At 33.0% G+C, this 24,348-nt stretch overlaps 1 protein-coding gene across 3 annotated transcripts in view; it reads left to right on the forward strand.

Moving 5' to 3' along the window:
* Nucleotides 1-24,348, forward strand: part of Gasp (Chitin binding Peritrophin-A domain-containing protein Gasp) — an 81,589-nt gene that overhangs the window by 18,881 nt on the left and 38,360 nt on the right. For 2 of the 3 annotated variants that reach the window (XM_072535159.1, XM_072535157.1), the window contains exons 2-4: nucleotides 7,277-7,486; nucleotides 12,962-13,150; nucleotides 21,232-21,442. In XM_072535159.1, the coding sequence (XP_072391260.1) occupies nucleotides 7,277-7,486; nucleotides 12,962-13,150; nucleotides 21,232-21,442 (610 nt within the window). The remainder of the gene's footprint in view (nucleotides 1-7,276; nucleotides 7,487-12,961; nucleotides 13,151-21,231; nucleotides 21,443-24,348) is intronic. The other variant, XM_072535158.1, reaches the window with a different exon arrangement.

Consider the following 24,348-nt stretch of genomic DNA (forward strand, 5'->3'; position numbering starts at 1 on the left):
TTGCTTGAATTCTTCGGTGTGGGCATTTTTGTGAAAATGCCGGGTGGCCTCCATTACAGTTGGGACAGTAATTCTAATGAGTATTAGAATGAATTAATGCCCAGTAATGAGGGCATTATTTATATTAAGCCATAGCCATTTAAGTCATAATAGATATTTTATGGAGTATTTGCCTGTTTTAAATCACTTAGCTTTTAATTATATAAAATACAGTAAGTTATGTTATAGGCGGCCAGTTCCGATAAAAAAAAAGATTTTCTTTTAGCAACTGTATATTACCTCTACTTAATCAAAAAGATTTAGATATTTTTTAGTTTAAAATTTTTTAGATACATTTCAATGTGCTTGTATTATTTCTTTCGGTATTTTTAGCTCTAAAAACTATCTTTGTATGCAGTTAACGGCTATAAAAGTTATATTAGAGAAGAAACAGGCTTTAAAGCCTACGTACAATTAGGAAGAAAACTAATAAGCTATATCAGCTTAAAAATCATTCGACTGATCAACCTGCCTCGATAACTAAAAAATTAATGAAGTGGAAGAAAGTATAATCACTTTTGTTAGATATTATATCATATTTTTACTCTACTAACTCGATATAATCAGCAAAAATGAGCGCTTTCCCAATATTTATCGACCGCGTAGCGTAATATTTCGTTATAATGCAATAATGTTACATATCGCGCCCAAACAACTGGTTAACAATATATTTTGTAAAGGTATATAGCAGATTACGTCATTTCTGGCCTGATAAACTTTCTCGTTAGCTACACTTTTCTTGATATGTCGATGGACACACTTTAGAAAAACAGGAACTAACCTAAAATATATGAATAATTTACTAATTTACCAGCTAGCGATGGCGTTACCATTTATGGTGTAAATTTGTTATTTATAAGCATAAATAATTTAAAACAAGATTAAATAAATAATATCAACATCAACAAGTTGTCCAAAATGGTCATGTTATTAAGATACATAAATATGATGAATCCAGCAAGTTAAGCTAAATTCAACAGTTGCCTTTTTTATTTTCTATGACTATTTTGTAGATTGCCTTACCACATAATCGTAATTTAGTTTTAGCCAGGTTATTGTTATTTACATACAACGGCTTCTTCTTCTCCTTCTTGTATTCCTTATGCCCTATAAGAGCGTCAGATTTACAGCGGCTTCAGAAACCAAATTGCCTTTTTTGGTTATCATATCAATTTTATAATAAGATTTTGCTTGATTTCCTCAACATTAAATTTTCCAGACAAATTATATATATATATATATATATATATATATATATATATATATCTCTTTAGTCCTGAGACCACCCAGAGGAAGTGTGTAGTGGTCATCCTGACGTATATTGTTTGTCTCTCTGTCTCTGGTCATTTCTTTTAACTCATGCATATGTCTTTTTATATTCCTGTAATTTGGTCGATCAAACTTTTCAACGAATTTCTTCACAGAGGAGAAGTTCCAGATGATTGGAATGAAAGTTTGACAATACTTCTCTTCAAAAAGGGAGACAGGGGAGATCTCAAGAACTATATGCCAATCTCCCTGCTGTCCCAAATGTACAAACTGTCTATGAGAGTAATAACTAAAAGGTTAACATCGAAGCTCGATAGCTATCAACCGGTAGAGAAGGCAGGATTCCGAAAAGGTTACAGTACAGCGGATCATCTTCTTACAGTTAGAACTCTAATAGAGAAAGCCAATGAATATCACTTGAACTTATATATTGGCTTCGTTGATTATGAAAAGGCATTCGACTCCATAGAACTTTGGGCATAGAGAGAGCTATGAACAACTGCAGGATAGACTCCCGATACAGAATACACGATATTTACAAGAAAGCTACAATGAGAATACAAATTGATGTGAAAACCAAAGCTATACCAATCAACAGAGGAGTTCGCCAGGGAGAGGTTATCTCACCCTGGGACTTGAAGACGTGTTCAAAGACATTAACTGGGCAGATAAGGAAGTAAATGTTAATGGAAGAAAACTGAGTCATTTAAAATACGCTGATGACATTGTAATATTCGCTACAAGTTTCGAAGAACTACAGACCATGATGACGCAACTATTTCAAGCTACGGAAAAAGTAGGTCTTAATATGAACTTGGAAAAAACAATAATAATGACAAATACACCGAACATTCCAGAAATAACATTGAACGGCATAAATTTAGAAACAGTAAGCGAACACATCTACCTGGGACAGATAATGAAAATTAACAAAGAAAATCAAACTGCCGAAATTACCAGAAGAATAAGGTTAGCGTGGGCAGGATTTGGAAAACTGAGTTGGATCTTGAAAAGCACTAAAATAGAACAGTATTTGAAAACCAGAATTTACGATCAGTGTATCCTCCCTATACTCACGTATGGTTCACAGACGTGGACACTCACCAAGTCCAATATGGATAAAATAGTAAAAGCACAAAGAGCGATGGAAAGATCAATGCTCGGGGTGAGACTTATAGACAAAAAAACCAACAAATGGATTAGAAGCAAAACGAAAGTAAAAGACGCAGGAGAACATGCTGCCAAATTAAAATGGAGCTTCGCAGTACACAATGACCGACTGAAGGATAAGAGATGGAACCACGAAATACAACAGTGGAGGCCATGGTTAGGAAAGAGAAGCAGAGGAAGACCACAAATGAGATGGGCTGATGATATTAAGAAGATCGGAGGACACAACTGGAAGCAAGTGGCGCAAAATAGAAGACACTGGATTGATTTGGGGGAGGCCTATGTCCAAACTTGGATTACTGAAGGTTGAAGAAGAAGAAGAATATCTTGTTGAGGATCTTCAGCCTTCTACCTTTCCTTGGGTAATAAGTCTTTTCATGTTTTCTGTGCCTGCTCTCATAAAATGTCCAAAGTATTTTAATTCTGGTAGATGGACTTTGCTGGAGAGCCGCTTGCTGACTTTTAGTTCATTTAAAATTGAATTATTTGTCCTGTGATTGGTCTACGGAATTGTAACGTTTTTCTCCAACAGAATATTTCAGTAGCGTCTATCTTTATTATTTTCGCTTGTCTTATGGTTTAAGATTAACATCCGTATATCAGTATTGAGAATATTAAGTAGTTAAATCTTCTTAGCCTTACTTTATCTGGAAGATTTATTAGTTTTTAAATAAATTTGTTCGAAGCTCTTATCGAAAGTCTGTATATATTTGACAATTTTATATTTAGAATTTGTAAAATGAACAAGAATCGAACATCACATATAATATAATTTTTTTAATTATAATTACTATATCTAACATTTTACTAAATTCTTCTTTGAACATAATATGCATTTTAACAATCGTGATGACATTTAACCTATCCCATTGATGTAACTCGTTTACATGATCAAGGCAGTCATTGAAAATGAAAGTGGAATCTTTAAATTACAAATCATTATAGCATTCTCTAGACTGGAGACAACTTCTTACAACATAGATCAGGTTCAGAAAGTCGCAGGAACCAGTTTTTTGACGTGAAAACTGATAAGTTGAAAATAAGTGTGCCACATTTGGGTCTTTAACCTGTAACAAAAGTAGGTGCTTTACATTACGCAAAATATATGGAGTATATACTTACTGCATCGACATAGTAAATGTTAATATAGTATATCTTTAAGTTTATATGTCGTTTTATATTAATAAAATATTTTTGATTTATTGTAAAATAATGGTGTTCTGGTTATCTCTATGTTATAGAATAGAATAGAATAGAAATATGCTTTATTGTCACTGAAAATTTTACAATTTTATGGACAAAGCTTACAAAAGGTCAAAAAAAATAACAATAACAATTAAAATTTACTAAAATTACATAAATCGTTAATATTAGGACACTAAAAACGTAACATCTAAGAATTCTTATGCGTATATTGATACTTATATATAAATAAGTTGCAGATAATCTTCCTAAGGCTGTTGAAAGAGCTTTTGGCTTTTTCAATGCGAGTTTTTATTTCGTAGCTGTGATCCCAAGTATCCTTAATATTGCAGCCCAAATAGCATATTTTGTTCACTCTTTCTAACGGTGTATCGCCTATTATAATTTAGGTGTTTATGTTGATGTTCTTACCAATGATCATTATTTTTGTCTTCTTGCAATTTAGTTTTAGAGCGTATTTGTTACATGTCTCTATAACGTTATCAATCATTCTTTGGAGTCCCTGCGCACTATCTACCAGCAACACTGTATCGTCTGCATATCTAATATTGTTTATAAGTTGGCCATTTACAGCAATCTCGTCTTCTGATTTGTCCAAGGCCTATCTAAAGATGTTTTCAGGGTATATGTTAAATAATGCCGGTGACAATATGCAACCCTATCTAACTCCTTTTTCGACTGTGAAGATCTCAGACAGTTCATTTTCTAATCGTACTGATGCTTTTTGCAACAGTACGATTTTACTTCTTATTCTACGCAAAAGAGTGTATTAAAAAGAAGGAAAACTTTCACTTCTAAGGACACCAAGAAGGAATTATCATCAAGTTCAGAATCCAAAATGAAAAGTTATCCCTTAGCAGTGAAAGCAGTGATGAAAATTGGAAGGAGCATATTCAAAGAGAGGAAGAAGCAACACTGCTGGAGAACAAGTTTGAAAATGCTGATTTAAAAGCTGGCGACTTTGTGTTGGTGAAAGTTCAGGGGTAAAAGGGTTCCGTTATTATTTAATTGAAATAATACGTTGTGACGACGAAAACGAACTAAAATATTTACGTCGGTATAAAAACACCGATAAGTTCTTTAACGATGCAACTACAAGTTTCTCGAAGAAGATGTAATTGCAAAATTACCCCCTCCAATTTACGTTAGTGGTACAGCTCGTCAAGCTCAAATGTTGAGATTTGGAATAAGTTTTGGACAATATGACGTTGAATGACCACAAATCTGTTTACCTTTTTTTCTTTATAAAAATAATTTTAAGAGTTTCGTTTGAATAAAATTTAGATCTGAAAGAAGCAGTTTATTCACGCTTGTCGAAAATGTTAACCCTATTTACTATTTTCATTTTTATGCATTTTAAGTTGTGATATAACTATATTTTTACATCATTTTGGTAACTGAATTAATGTTCCAAAGTACAATACTAGGAGGTCCAAGGTACAAGACCAAATTGTACCTCGGTATATATATATATATATATATATATATATATATATATATATATATATATATATACCGGTATTTAGGCGCCTCGCCCTTCCGGTAGGGATCTATGGAGGAGTATCACTGAGCCGCAAGCCCTTATCTCTTGCCGTACTGCTCCACCATAGGCCGATCAGACACCAGCATATTCTAGTCTAAGCCGCAGATTCATTTTAGAATTTTAAACTGCTGCGTTAGCCTTTTTGTTTTCTGTACACCGAGCTGGGGATCGAACTCACTTCCACTGAACCACTCGCAGTGAAGCGAATGAGAAACCGGCCGCCCAGCTCGCTTGGCTATGTATGTCTTAAACATATTTCTTTAAACCTTTTAAGTACATTGGTGCTTAAGTAACATATTGCTAGTTTGCTATGTTAAATCCCAACTCAATACGTTAAATAGTAAAATAGTTTAAAAATAGGTCATTAAAAAAAGTGTTTTAAGGTACAACACTCTCCCCTACTTTGAAAAATAATTCTAAAGCAGAACATATTAAACATAGCTTTTTACGAAATAGCAGTCACAGTAAACAGTTAGAACATTTACGCAAGTCCGTTATACAACATGTAAACTTTTTCATTTTTATTATAATCTGTAAAATATCTCTCAAAATAATAAATAAATAATAAAATTGCTTTATTAAATTTATGTAATGTTTAAAAAAAAGTATTGTCTGTCAATTATTTTGCAAATTTTACTTTCCTCTTAATATTATATAACATATGTAATGTTATACAATGTTTTTGAGAAAAAGTAACTGTAAAAATAATAAGCATAATTCAAGAAAAATTAATACGTATGTACACTGCCGAGTATAATCAGGGTCACCCCGTAATTTGAATTTATTTTAGAACTTATTATTCTTTTTAAATTATTTTCGATTGTAACATAGTTTACACGGATTGTTTAAAGAAAACAAGGTTTTTGTCCTTCAAAATTTATTGAAAGTAATAAAAATTAACATTTGCCTTTGATATACTAATGTTGGAAAGGACAATTTTAATTTGATGTGCTTTTTGTGGAAATAAAAGAAATTTTTAGAACTTAGTAGCGATTATTCCCTCCTCTGGCAGTAATACCAGCTTGCAAGCGACGAGGCATGCTTTAGATCAGATTTTGGATTACACTCTGCGGAAGATTGTTCACCCCAAACATGTTCTATGGGATTGATATTTGGATTGCAAGCAGGTTAAACAAATCGTGTGATTTGAATCTCGTCAAGATAGTCAGTACATCAACGTTTGTCGCAGTTACTCACTGAACCAAAAACTATACTGATAATGGCGTTTAGAAAATAGGGTAAGGGGCCCTTTTATCTTAAACGCTTATCTAAGCAGCAACAACAACAATTTTCTTCAAACAATCCAAACAATTTTATCCTCGATTTAATACATAAAAACAACTGCTCACATAATCTTCTAGTTCAAAATACACAACTAACACCTTCAATTACAAGACAAGAATATCTTTATAGCAGTTTTGGATACCTTGGGAGCCTGGTAAGACCACTGAACCATAAGTAAATTAAAAGTAAATTATAAATTGAATCTTAGATTAAATGCGTGATTGATGTATGAATGATACTGTTTTCCAAAAAGTAACAAAAGGTATAAGAATAAGTAATTTAGTTTTTCTGCACTTTGTTCTACAATGTGAATTGAATATATTAAGTTTATATTTTTAATTAAATAATCTCTTTGGTTCCATTGTTTGACCAAGGTAACTTGTTTGATAATAGCTGTATGTCAATTTGTAAATAATGTCTGAAATATATAAATAAAAAATTTGTGAAATATTTAATGATATAAATTGGTGTAACATTATTTTCATTTATAGGTAATCTATTGTGTACTTTCCAAAAGTACCTACTTTTATTATGTAGGTAATATATGTTTGTTTGTTAAATTAAGTATGATCAACATCAAATTATTAACAATAAGTTGCAAAGTATATCATTTATATATAAAGTATCGTAAATATTAAAAAAAACTAAAAATATTTATTTAAAATATCTTTTGTATTACTATCGCAAAAATATGTCACATCCTATTTTTATTCATTGTGAACTATTTTGATCTATTCGTACAATATTTATTAATTTTTTTTTCTTTAGGATACAGTCAAGAAAATTTCAAATGTCCAGACGATTTTGGATTTTATCCACATCACATATCCTGCGATAAATATTGGAAGTGTGACAACAATGTAGCAGAATTAAAGACTTGTGGAAATGGTTTAGCGTTCGATGCTAGTGATTCCAAATTTTTGACTGAAAACTGTGATTATATCCACAATGTAGATTGTGGAGACAGGGCGCAATTGGGTAAGTTTGGAAATTATTTTAAATGATTTTTTATATAATTTACAATTTACGTTTAAAATATTTTATATTTTTTCAATAACTTTTCTGAACGTGAATGATAAAATGGAAAACATTATAAACATTTTAGGAAACGAGGAAAAGAATATAATTGGGAAATTAATATTAGAAGCAATTAGAGCTCCAAAAAAGAGTTGTCATCATCATCATCCGTTTTGAGTCCACTATTGAACATAGGCCTTCCGCGAATAATTCCATTGCATCCGATCTTGAGCACCTTGAATCCAGTTGTGCTAGCTGCTATTGCCTAACCACCTTGTTGGAGGACGTCCTCGATTACGATAAGAATTTTGTCTAGTTCTCCATCCTAAAATTTTCTTGGTCCATCTTCTATCTCTGACTCTGGCAACATGTCCTGTCCAGTTCCATTTCAGCATTATAATTATTTTAATTGTGTCCGTAACACCAGCTTTTCTCCCAAGTATTTGATTTGAAACTCTGTCTGAATGATATATATATTCAACATTGCCCTCTCCATTGTTCTTTGTGCCACTTATATCTCATTGATTACTTTAGTATACATTGATCAAACACCTTCCTTTTCAAGCACATATGAAGATCTGATCTAAAGACTTCCCTCAGTTTTCCGTAAGCTGTCAATGTAAGTCCCATTCTCCTATTAGACCCAGATACTTATAGATATACACCTGTTCAATTTGCGTTCCATTAGTTGAAATGTTTTTGGCCAGTACAAGGCTGTATTATGTTTTGGAAATTTTAACGCCAACTCGTGTACAAGCGCTCTGAAGGCCTTGGAGGGAGAAGTTGGCAGGCATGATCTACCCGGTCTGCAATAAGGACTATGTCGTCTGCAAACCTCAAGCTGTTCAGAAACTCCCCATTTATGTTGACTCCAATATTTTCCCAATTATTCTTTCTCATAGCACTCTGTAATAAAGAGGTGAATAGTTTAGGAGAGATGGTATCTCCATACCTAATACTTTTCTCCAAAGGAAATGTGTTTGTGTCGTCGTAGTAGATTCTCACTGTAGATGTTGCATTATTGTATATATATATATATATATATATATATATATATATATATATATATATATATATATATATATATATATATATATAAAAGAAGAGTTGTGTACCCATGATCAAAGCTGATTTGTGTAAGAGCTCTTAACATGGAGCTATGCTGGAGTGAGTCACATGTTTTCTTAAAGTCTACAAATATTAATAGCAGCGGCTTGTTGTATTCTATAACTTTCTCTATCAAGAATTTTACTACTTCTAGGTAGTCATTCGTTCCAAAAAAACTCCTAAATCAATGCCAATTTCTAATAAATGCCCACTCTAGTGCCCACTACAGCACTAAACTTTCTCTATTAGTTGGTGAAAATGTAGCTTAGGTCCCAGGCTATTAGTAATTATTCTCATAAAGAGCTTATATAAATGAGATAACAAGCTGATAGGTCTGTAGTCTCCAATTTCTGTTACATCTCCTTTTTTATGCAATACTATCATAATGGCACTATTCCATTTTTCTGGTGTAATTTCTTCAAAGAGACTTCAACGCTGATTTAATTTCCTCTTTGGTTACATCTGGAAGTCCCTCTGATCCTTGATTTTGTATTTCTGGGATTTTTACCTGTGTAATGTAAGTATCTTGACTATATAATGTTCTGTAGTACTCTTTTCAGAATCTCTTGTTGTTGATATATGGCATGTCCTTGTTTATTTTTTAACTTCTAACTATTCCTTGTTCCTGTCTTCAACTTTTATTTTAGAACTTTTAGGCTTTTGTTTTGATCTATGGTATTAGTTCTTTCTTTAGTGTTAAAGTTCCTTAGCTCTGCAATGTTTATTGTGTGCATATCTTTCATTTTTCCTTCTTTGTTGCACTATGTTTCTTGTATCTTCTAGTTTTTCATTTTTCCTTATTAAATTGGCTTTTCACTTCTTCTGTGCCTGCTTTATCTTATTGGATCTTTAAAATCTAATTCGGGAAGACACTATTATTAGATAAAGCGAAAAGCTCGGGATCCTTCGAAAAAATATTCCTATAAGATATTATTGCATAATCACTTTTGTGAGACACCCCAGAATGATTATACAAACTCGAGCTTTTGACTTATCTAGTAATCGATACTGCTAGGTGACTGATTACTAAAAAAACAGCAAGAAAAACGCATAGGAATAAACTTATCGTTGGAAAACATTTAAAGAAAACGGGATAAACAATATGTATCAACAAAGAGCAACATATATATTGATGAAAAGCAACTGAAAGGAACCAAGAAATTTGAGAAGTCTGGAAGCATGGTCGCCAGCATAGGGGACACGAAGAGAAACTTTCAGAAAGATAAAATAAACAAAATACATTTAAGGCTCTAAATATTATGGATATACTATAATACGTAATATAATATAATATAATAGTCTCCCGTTTTATACCGCTTCGCGGCTTTGGGAGTATAGCAGGGTAGTCTGCTATATCTAGGGCCTACGGTATACAAGGAAGGTAACATGGCCAGTGCTACGCTTCAACCGCCTATTATTGCCCCTGGTTTTACCCAAGGTACTCATTTTATTCAGGCTGAGTCGACCTGGGGCCTATAGACATTTTTAAAAATGTCTAGTTGTTCTTGCCGGCGGTAGGATTCGAACTCCGGACCACCGGCGTGCGAAGCAAGAATCCTACCGCTTGCGCTACGCAGGCCCGTAATATAATACGTAACTATTATAACTATTATGCGTAGCAAAAACTTCTTCAGTAAATTTAAGACTGATCAAAGTCATATAGAACATTTTTTAAATATTTATGAATAAATCTATCAGAATATTTTTTGGTCAAACATAAAAAAACAATTAAAATAAACGCATTAAATAACACGCAATAAGCCCAATATAAGGAAACTTATTTTAAATTATTTTAAAGAAGGAATATATAGCAAAATAAAAAGAGAAAACAAACCTTCGATTATAAAAGGACAGTAACAAATGACAAAACCTTCTAGAAAACCTATCACAAGACGTCAACAAAATTAACACACTTTTTGGTTTTATTTAAAGTTTTACTTAGTAAGATGATTAAATTGTGTTTAGAAAAGCTTGTATTACTACTTATTTTTGTGATAGATACTAAAATTATAAGTTATTATTGTTATAGTTTATTTACTATTTACATCGACATCTTACACTGTTTATTGATGTGCTAAACAAAACGTAAGACAGTGTGTCTACAGGGTGTTTCAAAAAAAGGTAACCCCGTCTCTAGGGTAGGTAAAAAACTGAAAAATAATTGGGGTTTGCTTAGTAAAAAATTTTTGTAACGCCATCCGTTTTCAAGATACCGTTGAAGAAAAAAAAATTTTACGCATTTTTTATGTTTTTGCCGAAACTACTGGCAACATTGTAATGAAATTTTATACGAATATATTTTGGAAGCTGATACATCCCATGAATTTGTTTTTATATCTGATTCTCATAGAGGGCGCTAGTTACACGGATCGTACTAAGTATTAGTCAATATAACTTTTTTAAGAGTATAATTATTAATCAAAATTTCAAGTAAACTTAAACATCATTCAATTTTACACGAAAAAGGTACTCTTGGTAAAACTCGATACTGTGTACCGTTTTCGAAATATTTTGATTTGAAAATTATGAAGTAATAATTGATGCTGGTAGTAATGATCAAGTTCTAATAGGTATACGTCTATTTTCTCCAAGTGTGCCATGGACATCTGACATTTATTGATTGTTATGACGATAAATCAACGATAATTAGAGTTTTGAAACCTTGTTATTTGTAAAATCAAATCAAAATGTACTCAAATGTTGAATACACTGACATGTTATTAACCTTAGGCGAATGTTTAGGATGTTCTAGTGCAGCTATGACACGTTATGCAGAAAAGTTTCCTAGAAGAAACTTACCAAGTAAAAAAATATTTAGAGCCGTTGAACGACATTGTCGAGAAACTGGGAATGTGAGACCAAATAAAATAAATTCTGGTAGACCAAGAACAACAAGAACAATTAATAAAGAAAATAATATTTTAAATTTACTTGATCAAGATCCAACAGTTAGCGTAAAGAATATAGCAAGACAAACAAATACTTCTTCTTCAAGTACTTGGCGGATACTGAAAGAACAGCAATTACATCCTTATCATTACAGACAAGTCCAAGATCTCTTGCCAGATGATCTACCGGTTAGAGTGGATTTTTGTGAAACATTGCAACAAAGGACAGCCCACAATCCAAATTTTTTAAAATTCTTTTTACGGACGAAGCCACCTTTACGCAACAAGGTATGTTTAACTCCCATAATGCACACTACTGGTGTAATGAGAATCCACGAGTCAAAAGGGTATCACATTACCAACACTCATTTAAAGTTAATGTTTGGGCAGCAACTTTAGGTAACAAATTAATAGGTTATCATATTCTACCTGGAAATTTAAATGGTGATATATTCGAGATATTAGAAGATTTAACGCTAAACGAGCGAAGATCTTTATTTTTTATGCACGATGGAGCTCCACTACACTTTAATAGAAGGTGTCGTAATTGGTTGAGTAATCATTTTCCGAATCGATGGATTGGTAGAGGTGCAGAAGCTCCGATTCATTGGCCTCCTCGGTCATGCGATTTTAACCCTTTGGACTACGTAGTTTGGTCGTATATTAAAGAAAAAGTCTATGCTACAGAGGTAAATTCACGCCAAGAATTGGAAGAAAGAATTCAACGTCAATTTAATGACATCATAGCTGTTCCCCTACCGTTTAGAAGGTTAATGGAATCTTTAGAAAAAAGAATAGACTTGTGTATTTGCGGAGGGCATTTTGAACACTTACTGTAATTGAATTTTATTTTATGTTCTTAGTCATTAATTTAATTTTCTTCTTGTAAGTTTTGTTTAATTACTAACTATTTTATACCAGCATCAATTATTACTGCATAATTTTCAAATCAAAATATTCCGAAAACGGTACACAGTATCGAGTTTTACCAAGAGTACCTTTTTCGTGCAAAATTGAATGATGTTTAAGTTTACTTGAAATTTTGATTAATAATTATACTCTTAAAAAAGTTATATTGATTAATACTTAGTACGATCCGTGTAACTAGCGCCCTCTATGAGAATCAGATATAAAAACAAATTCATGGGATGTATCAGCTTCCAAAACATATTCTTATAAAATTTCATTACAATGTTGCCAGTAGTTTCGCAAAATCGTAAAAAATGCGTAATGCGTAACGGATGGCGTTACAAAAATTTTTTACTAAACATACTCCAATTATTTTTCAGTTTTTTACCTACCCTAGAGACAGGGTTACCTTTTTTTGAAACACCCTGTATATGCTCTCGATTTCATATGAAAAAAGTGTCTATTATTTCATTTGCGTTCTCAAAAATCAGATCTACACAATATATTAAAATAAATTATACTTTATTTACAGAACCTCCAATAAGTTCTCCCCATTGTGAAAGGCTTTACGGTATCTTCTCAGATGAAGCCAAATGTGACGTGTTCTGGAACTGCTGGAACGGAGAAGCTTCTAGGTACCAATGCTCACCCGGTCTTGCCTATGATAGAGAATCTCGAGTATGTATGTGGGCCGATCAAGTGCCAGAATGTAAAACTGAAGGTAACATTCTTGTTCAAATATTGCATGTTTAACAGATAATAAAAGTAGAGTTTGTTCTTATCATTGCTTGACATAGACATTTTAACAAAGAACTGAGAATTTAATCATAGTAACTTTTTATGTACCACATATTTGAATAACTGCAATAATAACTGTTTTATTTGCAAGAATTTAATTGGATGAAAGTTTTAAATTAATAAAATATTTATTATTGGCTCTAAACTTGTATGATTAGTTACAAAAGAAATAAACTTTAGCAGCATATCGCTAGTGCATAACTTTATGGAGTTATTTCTTTTGTTATATTCAATATTAGTAGGTTTACGCCGTCAATAAACTAGTAGAAATTTGAAAGTGAATATTTTAGCATTGAACTAACGTCCGTGAAAAATATAATTAAAGTTTTATACCTGATTTAGTTTAAGTTATTTTAGGAAAGTTTCCAAATAATTAGTGTGGTACATAAAATCGCTTTTGTAAATTCTTCGATAGTTGATTATTAAAAACGTATTAAGACATCATAAGATTCTGCTTTCTTTTCTTTATTATGGAGATAGTTGAAAAGGCGTTAGTTTATTAGATTATTTGGATGTACGTGTTATATTCAGAGTTGGACTTTCGACATCTTTTGTTTCGCACATTTTTGTTTCTCTGATTGCAGTTACACCTTCTTTATTTGGTTTAAATTACAAGTTTTTATTTTCTATTTTGTTATTTTATATTCTAATATATTTTGTTTTTTCCATATTATATATTTTCAGATATGAATACAGATTGTCCTTGTGTTCCTTATATTTTTAGCACTTCTATGTAATTGCTAATACTATATACCATATCACATCCCTATATGCGAGTAGAATAAAGAAAGAATTATGGAAACAAACTTTAAAAATGATGCAGCAATAAATAATGTGAAAAAATCAAATAATAGAAGCAATGAAAAATAGCTGAAAGGAATTTGAAGAAGAGTTGAATGATAGTTTTGAAAATACTATTAAACAGTTTTGGACTAAAATGTGGCGTTTAAAGTGCACGAAAGAAAGTAAAAGGAATTAAAAATGTAAGAATTTAATTGAAATTCATCATCATCATTCTATCTTTGCAACCCTACGTGGGTCCTAGCCTTCTTAAGAATTTCTCTCCGGTCGTCCCTATCCATCGCCTTTCTCCGCCAAGCACGTATTCCCATATTTCTCATGTCTTCATGGATGTTATCAAGAAACCTTGTTCTGGGTTTTCCTCTTCTTCTCTGACCAATGAGTCTATCAATGAGCGTTTTTCTAGCTGGGTCATTTTGTTCCATCCACATTACATTCCCTATCCACCTCAGACGTCCTATCTTAATATGTTTACGATATCAGGTTCCTGGTATATTCTATAAAGTTCGAAGTTGTATCGTCTGCTCCACACTCCATTCACTGCTCCATAAATTCGCCTTAGTACTTTTCTTTCGAAACATCCTAACATGTATTCATTATTTTTTGTTAAAGTCCAGGTCTCTGAACCATATGTTAGGACTGGGCGTATTGTTGAGTATATGTTTTGTAGAGTTTTATTTTTATATTTCTCGATATAATTGGGGATTTAAGGAGGAGATTGAGCCCAAAATAGCATCTGTTGGCCGTGCAAATTCTGCGGTTTATCTCTGCGGTAGTATTATTTTCAGTGTTAAGGAGCGCTTCCAGGTATACAAATTCGTTCGCTGCTTCGATCGTTTTCTATAACAGGTGGTCATAGTATATGTGGTTGCGTGCTTATTTTCATATACTTCGTTTTGTTCGTGTTTATTATTAAACCCCTTTTTCTAGCCGATTTATTTAATGCTACATACTACCTATCGCACAGCGTTTTCCGTTCTCCCAACAATATTGATATCATCAGCATAGACCAGGATTTGCACTGATTTATTATATATTGAACCCGTGGTTGTGATTTGAGACATACGTATTACTTTTTTCAGAGCCAGATTGAACAGTATACGGGAGAGAGGGTTTCCCTGGCGCAGACAGTTATTTGTTTTAAAAGGTTCAGACAGTTCGCCCTGAATTTGTACTCTATATTCAACTTTTTCAACAGTTAGTTTTGTTAAATTTACCAACTGATTTGGTATTCCTAGCTCTTTCATTGCTTTGAACAGTTCTCTTCTATTCACAGATGCGTAGGCGGCTTTGTAGTCTATAAATATATAATGAGTATCAATGCCATATTCCAGTGTTTTTTCCAAAATTGTTTTCAGAGTTGCAATCTGATGAATTGTGGATTTACCACCTCTGAAATCAGTCTGGTATTTTCCTACTATCCGTTCTGCATATGGTGACAACAAAATTTAAAAGTTAAGCTACTTTACGTCTCAGCGGTGCTTTTTGACACTCCTCTGATCGGCTCTATGCCGGAGTATTTTATGGCTGATCCTCTTTCTGGCAAGTTCATCATCTCTACCTTAGGGCTGATAAGAGCCCTATAGCTGCTTAATTCTGACATGGCAGTGTGAAGAGTTATATTCTCCTAATTACTCAGCAGCAGTTTATATCAACTTTTTTTGGTTAAATTTCAAGTCCATGTTCTAGAATTTTTTGTTGTTTTTGGAAGGTTATCATGCCTCTTATCGACACACAGAACTCTTAACATTATAACAAAAATAGAACCAGTACATCTTGTTCAACAGATGATTGAATTTTTTTATTAACATTTTTGGAATAAGTACTATAATGCCATTTACTCAAAGAAACCAAGATGGTGTCCTTGTACCAAAAAATGGTTCCAGTCTGAAAACAGCACTTTTCTTCAATCCAGCTCAGATATCTTTTTTGTCTAATTTTATCATTTTTTATCACGATAGAAGTTAATAACTGATTTTTGCAGTCTTAATTTTTTTTTGACTTCTATAAGAAGTTTTTTTAATGATATATATGATGTGTTTGATGTATTGCTGAAGTTCTAGGCTGGTTTTTCTAAGGTAAAATGTATTTTCCCTCATTAAAAAAGCTTCATACCTTTTTTTTTCTTTATTTTCCTCCCTTTTTTTTGTTTTCCTTTCATATTTCCATTTTCAGTTCATTTGTAGCGTATCAAAGCCTCTTTTTGCTTCAAAATCTTGTTAACTGGTCTTAAACTTACACCATACAGCTTGGTAATAGATCTTTGATCAAAATTAGAAGCAAAAATGCCTTGGATCAGCTTGTACAATAAAAGAACAATAATTCTAAATGAAAAATATAATAAAACACGTTTGTATAAAATTGTAAAAATACGTGTTTATATTAACTTTCACAATACTGTAACTACTCAGTTCTTTGCAAAATGTCATTTAAGTAAACTATGTACATATGCATGACTAATTTGCTTCAAGCCTATGTTAAAATTATTTTACATTTTGCATTTGCTTACTGCAATTAAGTTATTGCCTATTATGTTTAATAAAAATAGCATAATTGCATGATTTATTTTTAGCTAATAGCTAAATATTCACTTTGATTGCTAATTAACAACTTAAGCGAAAGCAGTAATTAATTTTACATTTATTTAACAAATCTGCCATTATAATTTTAAATCCATTTTAATATGTCTAATGCTAAAGCTAAGTATTTAAATACTAAATTTACTATTCATTAAATAATAAATAGATTAATAGAATTATTTATAAATTCAAATCTGCATCTTTTGTTCATAAAATAATTAAGCTGAATTTTTTAACAATATTTTTTATCTTTAAAAAATGTGCTACCTATATTCAATTTTTTTGAGATTGTACCCGTTCCCATACCACGCTTATTATTATATCCTACACTTAAGTCTATATTGAATATTTTTTGGAGTAATAGAAGAAAAATTATTCAATCTATGTTTTCCTTGCATAATATAACATATGATGCAAGGAAAACCCAATCGAAAAGCAAGTTTGCTTCATTCCTCATACATTATTTTTTCATTAATTTTAATATCTTGATTTGAAGCTGTAAATTCATGAATAGCGTTGAGTTGTCTTTTGACAACCCAACGCACGTAGATTGCTTCACTTTAATTTGTTTGACAGTTGTGTTGTCATAGCGTTAGTTTTTATAAATAGAAAAGTTTTAGGCATTCTCAAAATTATTTCGAAAATGAAAACTGTGCTAAAGTTCTTTTTGAAGAGAGGCGGAATTGTCAATAATTGCAAGAATCTTAAATGTTAGCCATTTTACTATAAGGAGAATCAAGCAGCTATTTCGAGGGCACACATGACTATTTGCATACCATAAAGATATTAATAACAAAAAAATTATCAAGTACAACATACCAGTGCTCCCTGCATTTGTCGATTACGAAAAGGCTTTTGTTACTGTAGAGTTTGAAAGCGTACTGGAAGCACTAAAGCAAAGCGGAATAGATTCCAGGTACACGTCACTAATCAGAAACATTTATAAGAACTCTACCTCAAATATCTATCCTAAACAAATACAGAAAAAATTTCGTTTGAATCGAGGAGTAAGACACGGAGACAATATTTCACCAAAATTGTTAACGGCAGCTCTAGAGTCAATATTTAAAAACACTTAATGGCAAGATCTGGAATCAATATAGATGAACAAAGATGAAATCAACTGAGGTTTGCAGATAACTTTATATTCATTATAGACAACTTACAAGACACAATTTCTATGATACATTCGCTTAAAACTCTGTCAAAGAGAACAGGATTAAAAATAAACTTTGAGAAAACTAAACTTATGACAAATCTCGTAATGAGCGGAAATATAACAATTAACAATAATACCATACAACAAATAGACAGTTACAAATATCTGGTACACGAGATCCAAATACGCAGAGACAATCAAACACACGAAATACAAAGGGCTGACATGGGCAGCTTTTGCCAAACTAAGCCATATTCTAGGAAGTTCAACTCACATGTGTTTCACTCGAAAGGTTTATAACCCATCTGTTTTGCTCCTACAAACTTATGGGGAAGAAACTTTAACGAGACTTTAATGCTGAAACAAAGATCCGCTAAGATAGGGATAGGGCTTAAACCTTGATGATAAAAATATAATTTTGTTTTTCTCTAATGGACATCAATCTAGTTTTACTAGGAAACCTGAATAATGTGAGTAACTCTAGGATGATATTTTTGCTAATTGTCTCAAAAAAAATTCAAAATTGGGCTAAAAATAAAAAAAGATTTTAAATCAGATCACAATTTGTTAGCATTTTAAACCATTTATTCACCTGAGTGTAGATTTTGCAAATATTAGGAATTTATATATAAAAAAAGTAATTTTTGATGACTGCGGTCAATTATATCTTCTCGCCAGTTGTGAATTCTCGTGGCATGCAAATCTTTTAGAACGTTATCCCTCGATCTGAGTCTAGGTCTGTATATTTGGATCTTCGATTATCTCTGCAGTATATTTGACTTCAATATGTCTTACAATGCGTAGAAGTATCTGCTATCTTTTTGTATTCGTGTCCTTATTTCGCTGTTCATGTCTTTGTCGTGAATTATAGGGACACCTAGATACTGAAATTCTTTGACACTTTCGAAATTGTATGTTTCCATAGTCATATTTTGCCTATTCTATCATTATCTGCAGGGTGGTTAATTTGCATGTATTTGGTTGTTTCTTCATTGATGTTTAGTCCTACCTTTTTTGCTTCTTCTTTTATTTTTATAACCATTTCCTTTATTTTGTAGCAGCTACATCCTACAATATCAATGTCTACAACAAAATCTTTTGGGGTCCCTGGTCAGAAAATACTTCTGGTTATATGTTAGCTTCTTTTATGGCCATATTTATGTTGAACTGTGATGGCGATAGGTCATCGCCTTGTTTTAAGTCAGTGGTAATACAGAATGTGTCGTAGGTAAGTTTTTCTGTTCTGACCTTAGTTATTGAATTCTCGATATATATTATTGACAAGTTAAGAATCTTACTGGGTATCCCTATATTTTCCATGGCCAAGCACATACTATCGCTTACGACATTATTATGTACTTATCTAAAATCTATAAACAACCGGTGTACTTCTTTATTGAATTCCCAAGCCGGCCTGGTAGTCTTCCAGGTTTTCTTCTGCATATGGGGTTATTCTACTTCCCAATATATTAGATAGTAGGTACCTTGTAAGATTTATTTATCAGAGTTATACCTCTATGGTTCTTACATATTTTGCATTATTGGGATAATTATCCCTGCATTCCATTCCTTAGGCAGTGTTTCTATTTCCAATATATTTTCCATGACTCTTTGCAGCTACCCTCTACCATGTTTTATATGTTCTTTATTTATGTTAACACTCCCTGGTGTTTTGTTATTTTGTTGCTGATGGCGTTTCTACCTATTCTTCTGTTCTCTGACATGTTCTATTTTCAATTTGAGTTGTACTCTATATACTGAAAAGCTTACTAAAATATTCTTTCCAGATCTTTAAACTTTCTTTTACGTGAGTTATGATATCGAAGATACGATATCGTGCCGTTTTGGCATTGTCTTTGCGTTTGTTTTTTATCTTAACATATTTGTTACTACCTCCCCTTTTCATCGATATCTTGCACGTTCTTGTACGTTGAGCCATTTAGACGTTAGAAGCTTAGTCTCCTTTTGGCAATAAGCCGCTATGTTTTTTCTGTGTCTACGTATTCGTTGCCACCTCTCCTTTCCATCGATACCTTGCACGTTGTTGTACGTTGAGCCGTTTTAATGTTACAAGCTTAGTGTCCTTTTGTCAATACGCCACTATGTTTTTTTCTGTGTCTACGTATTCGCTGGCACCTCCCCTTTCCATCGATACCTTGTACATTGTGTTGTTTAAACGTTACAACCTTAGTGTCATTTTGTTAATACGCTGCCATGTTTTTTCTATCTCAACGTGTTTCTCGTATATTCCAGAGATGAGACATGAAGGCTTACAACAAGTGACACTCGACAAACGTAAAAGAAGAAGAATTTACAGGCGCAAAATAAAAAAGAATGGACAGACGAAAAGAAGAATTGCCAGACTGAAAGGAAGAAGAAATGACAGAAGAAAAGAAGAAGAAATGACAGACGAAAAAGAAGAAGACCGCCAATTTCAGACTGGTTAACAAAAAAAAAGAAGAAGAATTGACAGTTGACAGCTGTCAGCCGCCATCTTATGACGTCAGTGGTTCATTCCTTTGGAGGGGCGGGGCAGCGGTAAACATCAAAGGATGCCGCCGATAAGAAAGTTCCCACGGTCACCTGTCTCATCTGTAATTACCTGGCGGCGGTACATCAAAGGATGCTGCTTTTTCCCACGCTGTCAAGATTTTCCCACGCCCAAGTGGCCCATACTCTGCTCTTGTTTTCATTCTTCAATTTATTGGTCTGTGGCATGTTACAGAATTCTCGTTTAACTGTGATATTTTACATATATCGACTAGTTATATATTATGATCTATAGAAAACCCACATTTCTAATGGTTAATTAAGCTTTTAATAATCTTATTTTATAGTTTTTTATGCAGTTTGTTGTTATAACCGGTCTTACCGCAGCCAATTGGCTTATTGTACATCTTCCATTCGTATAAACTTCTGACTCAGGTTTTAATGTCAACTATTACTTACGTAGCCGGGACCGACGGCTTTACATGCCTTCTGAAGCACGGTGGTGCGGTACCTCAATTAAATTAGAAATTGAAATATTTCTGGTGTCTGTAAACTAGCACCATAATCAATAACCTTCGACCGCCACCAGGTTTTATAGTATTTTAATAACACAAAATATTGTTATATTGCTCAGTGTTCATTAACTGTATGTGGCACTTACAAGGAAAATACCCCTTTATATCGTTCAAAGTTCCTCTTCAAATTGTACATTTTAGTTTTTATCTATATTAATTAGATTATTGATTCAAAAGGTGCAGAATGTTTAAGGTATTGCAAAAATAAAAATGTCCGTCGTTAAAAAAATTTGTACAGACAATTGGCAGAATTAAATAGATACCTATTAAAGAAAACATTAGCATTCACAATGTGTACATACAAATTAGTTGCACATGTACATACAAAATTACACTCAATTGGCTTTCAGACAACGACTGACGGACACCGCGCCCTTAACTTTTTTTGTTAATTTTACAGAAGTTGCAGGTGGTTTCACATGTCCCGCTGCCGGAGAAATAACCAATGCCGGTTCTTTCTCAAGGCACGCTCATCCGGATGACTGCAGAAAATATTATATTTGTCTTGAAGGACAAGCCAGAGAATACGGTTGTCCTATTGGTACAGTATTTAAAATTGGAGATGCTGACGGTACTGGTAACTGCGAAGATCCAGAAGACGTACCTGGATGGTAAGTATTATCAGTTAACATAATTTATTTAAGAATCATCAACTCAACGACAATTTGTACATAATTTATTAAAACAATTTTAATTGTGTCCGTAAAGTATGGAATAAATTTATTATTTTTTAAAATATAAATATTTTCAAGAAAAGCTGAACATGTCGATTTCTAATTTTAACTTAACTAAAAAGAACATTTCTCACTAAAGTAATGACGTTATCGACATGTATTGTTGGAATGCAGGTTAATGAAATTTTTAGCTCATTACAGGGTGCTGCAAAGATTTTGATGTCTAAGAACAAAAGTGTTTTTCTAGGGTATTTTTTGGCGCTGAATCCAAATCCGTTGAGATTTTTTTCCTATCACGTACAGTTTTTTTTGCTACACAGATTGCATAAATAGGCATTACATTTATAAATTTGACCGAAGGATTTATCATCTGGCAAAGAAGTTGTTGTGAGTTATTCAAAAATGTAAATGTATATGAGTGTAAAATATAATTATTAAGTATTAACTCTAAAAGTAATAATTAAATATTGATAAAATACCTACTCAACGCCAAAGTTTAACTGTATCCATTGGCCTGCTAATTATGGCGGGAACTATTAGCCTCATGATGATAAGCTTAGTCGAGAGTGAAGATACAGGAAGGGCATCAGTTTCAATTTTACTGTCGTGTTGTAAGAACAGATAAATATTTTTTATTGTTTGTTTTAAAATTAGAGAATTATTAGGAGTTTTATTAGGAATCAAATAGACTACATTTTAGCTAATAAAAGATTCCGAAACAGCTTTACATCTGTCAAGACTTATCCTGGAGCAGACTTGGAGACAGACCACGTTCCATTGGTTTGAGTATTTCGAGTCAAACTCAAAACAGTGCAGAAAAGGAAAGCATAATCATACGACCTACGTGTGCTGAAAGACCTTCATACGAGGATGAGAGTCCAAGCCACGTTAAACGAGAAAGTAACTGCAACTAGAGACGAATCGAACGAAGAACAAACGATCAAACATATTACAGAAATAGTGCAAAATGTAAAGGATAAACACTTAAAGACAGATAGATTAATGAAGAAAAAATCATGAATGACAGATGAGATCCTGAAACTAATGAACGAGAGAAGAGAAGCCAAAAATAAAAATGACCCAGACAAATATAAAACCATAAATATATTAATAGGAACGAAAATCAGAGATGCGAAAGAAAAAGAAGCAAGGGAAAGATGCGAAGAAATTGAGACTCTGCAGTCAAAGTACGATAGTCACATTGTACATAGGAAAGTTAAAGAACTCACGGGGGGACTAAGACGAAGGCAGAAAGGAAATATAACTGATTCTGATGGAAACATCATCTTGGACAAACAGAGTAAAATAAGAACGTGGAAAGAATATCTAGAAAAACTATTTGAAGACCAAAGAGATAACACCTTTGAGCTAAAAGAAAAGGTAAATGATGGACCAAGAATATTACAGCAGAAAGTTTAATCCGCAATATCACAGTTAAAGGATGGCAAAGCGGTAGGCCCTCATAATATACAAGCAGAACTACTCCAACTAATGGACAACGAATCAATAGCAATAATCGCAAAAATATTCAACAACATATACAACTCTGCAGAAATACCCACAAATTGGCTGAAATCTAAGTTTATTGCACTTCCAAAAAAACCAGGAGCCAAAAAATGCGAAGATTACCGTACTATAAGCCTCATGAGTCATCTCCTAAAATTGTTCCTAAAGATATTTCATAAGAGAATCTACAAGCTGTGTGAAAGTCAAATTTCCCTCCAACCAGTTCGGGTTCACAAATGCTGTTGGTACTAGAGAGGCTTTGTTATCAGTACAAGTCTTATTCCAGAGATGCAGAGACGTCAACTGCGACGTATACACTAAGAGAAAGCGTTTGATCGAGTACAGCACGCCAAGATGATGCAAATACTAAAAGAAGTAGGAATTAACAACCAAGATCTGAAAATAATTAGAAATCTTTACTGGAATCACACAGTAAATCTCAGAGTTGAAGGTCAACACACTGACTATGTGAAAATCATGCGTGGAATGTGGCAAGGCTGTATTTTGTTTCCTTTAATCTTCAATCTGTACTCTATAAGAATATTTATCGAAGCTTTGCACGAAACTGAAAAAGGTATTCTACTAAATGGTTACCAGCTAAACAACATCAGATATGCAGATGACACCATAGTATTTGTGGACAACATAGAAGACCTACAAGTTCTTATGAACAAAATCACGTATTATAGTCAACAATATGGACTCAATATAAACGTTAAGAAGACAAAGCTTATGATAATTAGCAAGAAAAGGATAGCAGAAGGTCAACTCTACGTCAACCAATCCCCTGTAGAAAGAGTGGCGCACTACAACTACCTCGGCACCATAATAAATTAAGAATGGACCAACAACCAGGGGATTAAAGCCCGCATCGGAAAAGCTAGATCCACTTTCAATCGGATGGGGGCCTTCTTCAAGAGTCACAACCTCTCTCTTGATACAAAAGTAAGAATGCTGCAATGCTACGTCTTCTCCGTCCTTTTTTATGGTGTTGAATCGTGAACCTTGAACGAAGATATGTGCAGAAAACTGGAAGCATTTGAGATGTGGCTATATCGGAGAATACTTAAGATCCCGTGGACTGACCGAATCACAAATGAGAAGGTCCTCAGAAGAATGAATAAGAACCGAGAGGTACTGACCACCATCAAATCAAATCAAATGAATCAGATATGCTCTCCTTCAAACCATCCTGCAAGGAAAAATATTTGGAAAACGAGATCCAGGAAGAAGAAGAACATCTTGGTTAAAGAACCTCCGAATCGGGTTCAATACAACATCTGTGCAGCTTTTCCGTGTTGCTGCAGATAAGATAAAGATTGCCATGATGATCGCCA

Source organism: Diabrotica undecimpunctata, chromosome 6 (assembly GCF_040954645.1).
Source record: "Diabrotica undecimpunctata isolate CICGRU chromosome 6, icDiaUnde3, whole genome shotgun sequence".
Taxonomy (NCBI): domain Eukaryota; kingdom Metazoa; phylum Arthropoda; class Insecta; order Coleoptera; family Chrysomelidae; genus Diabrotica; species Diabrotica undecimpunctata.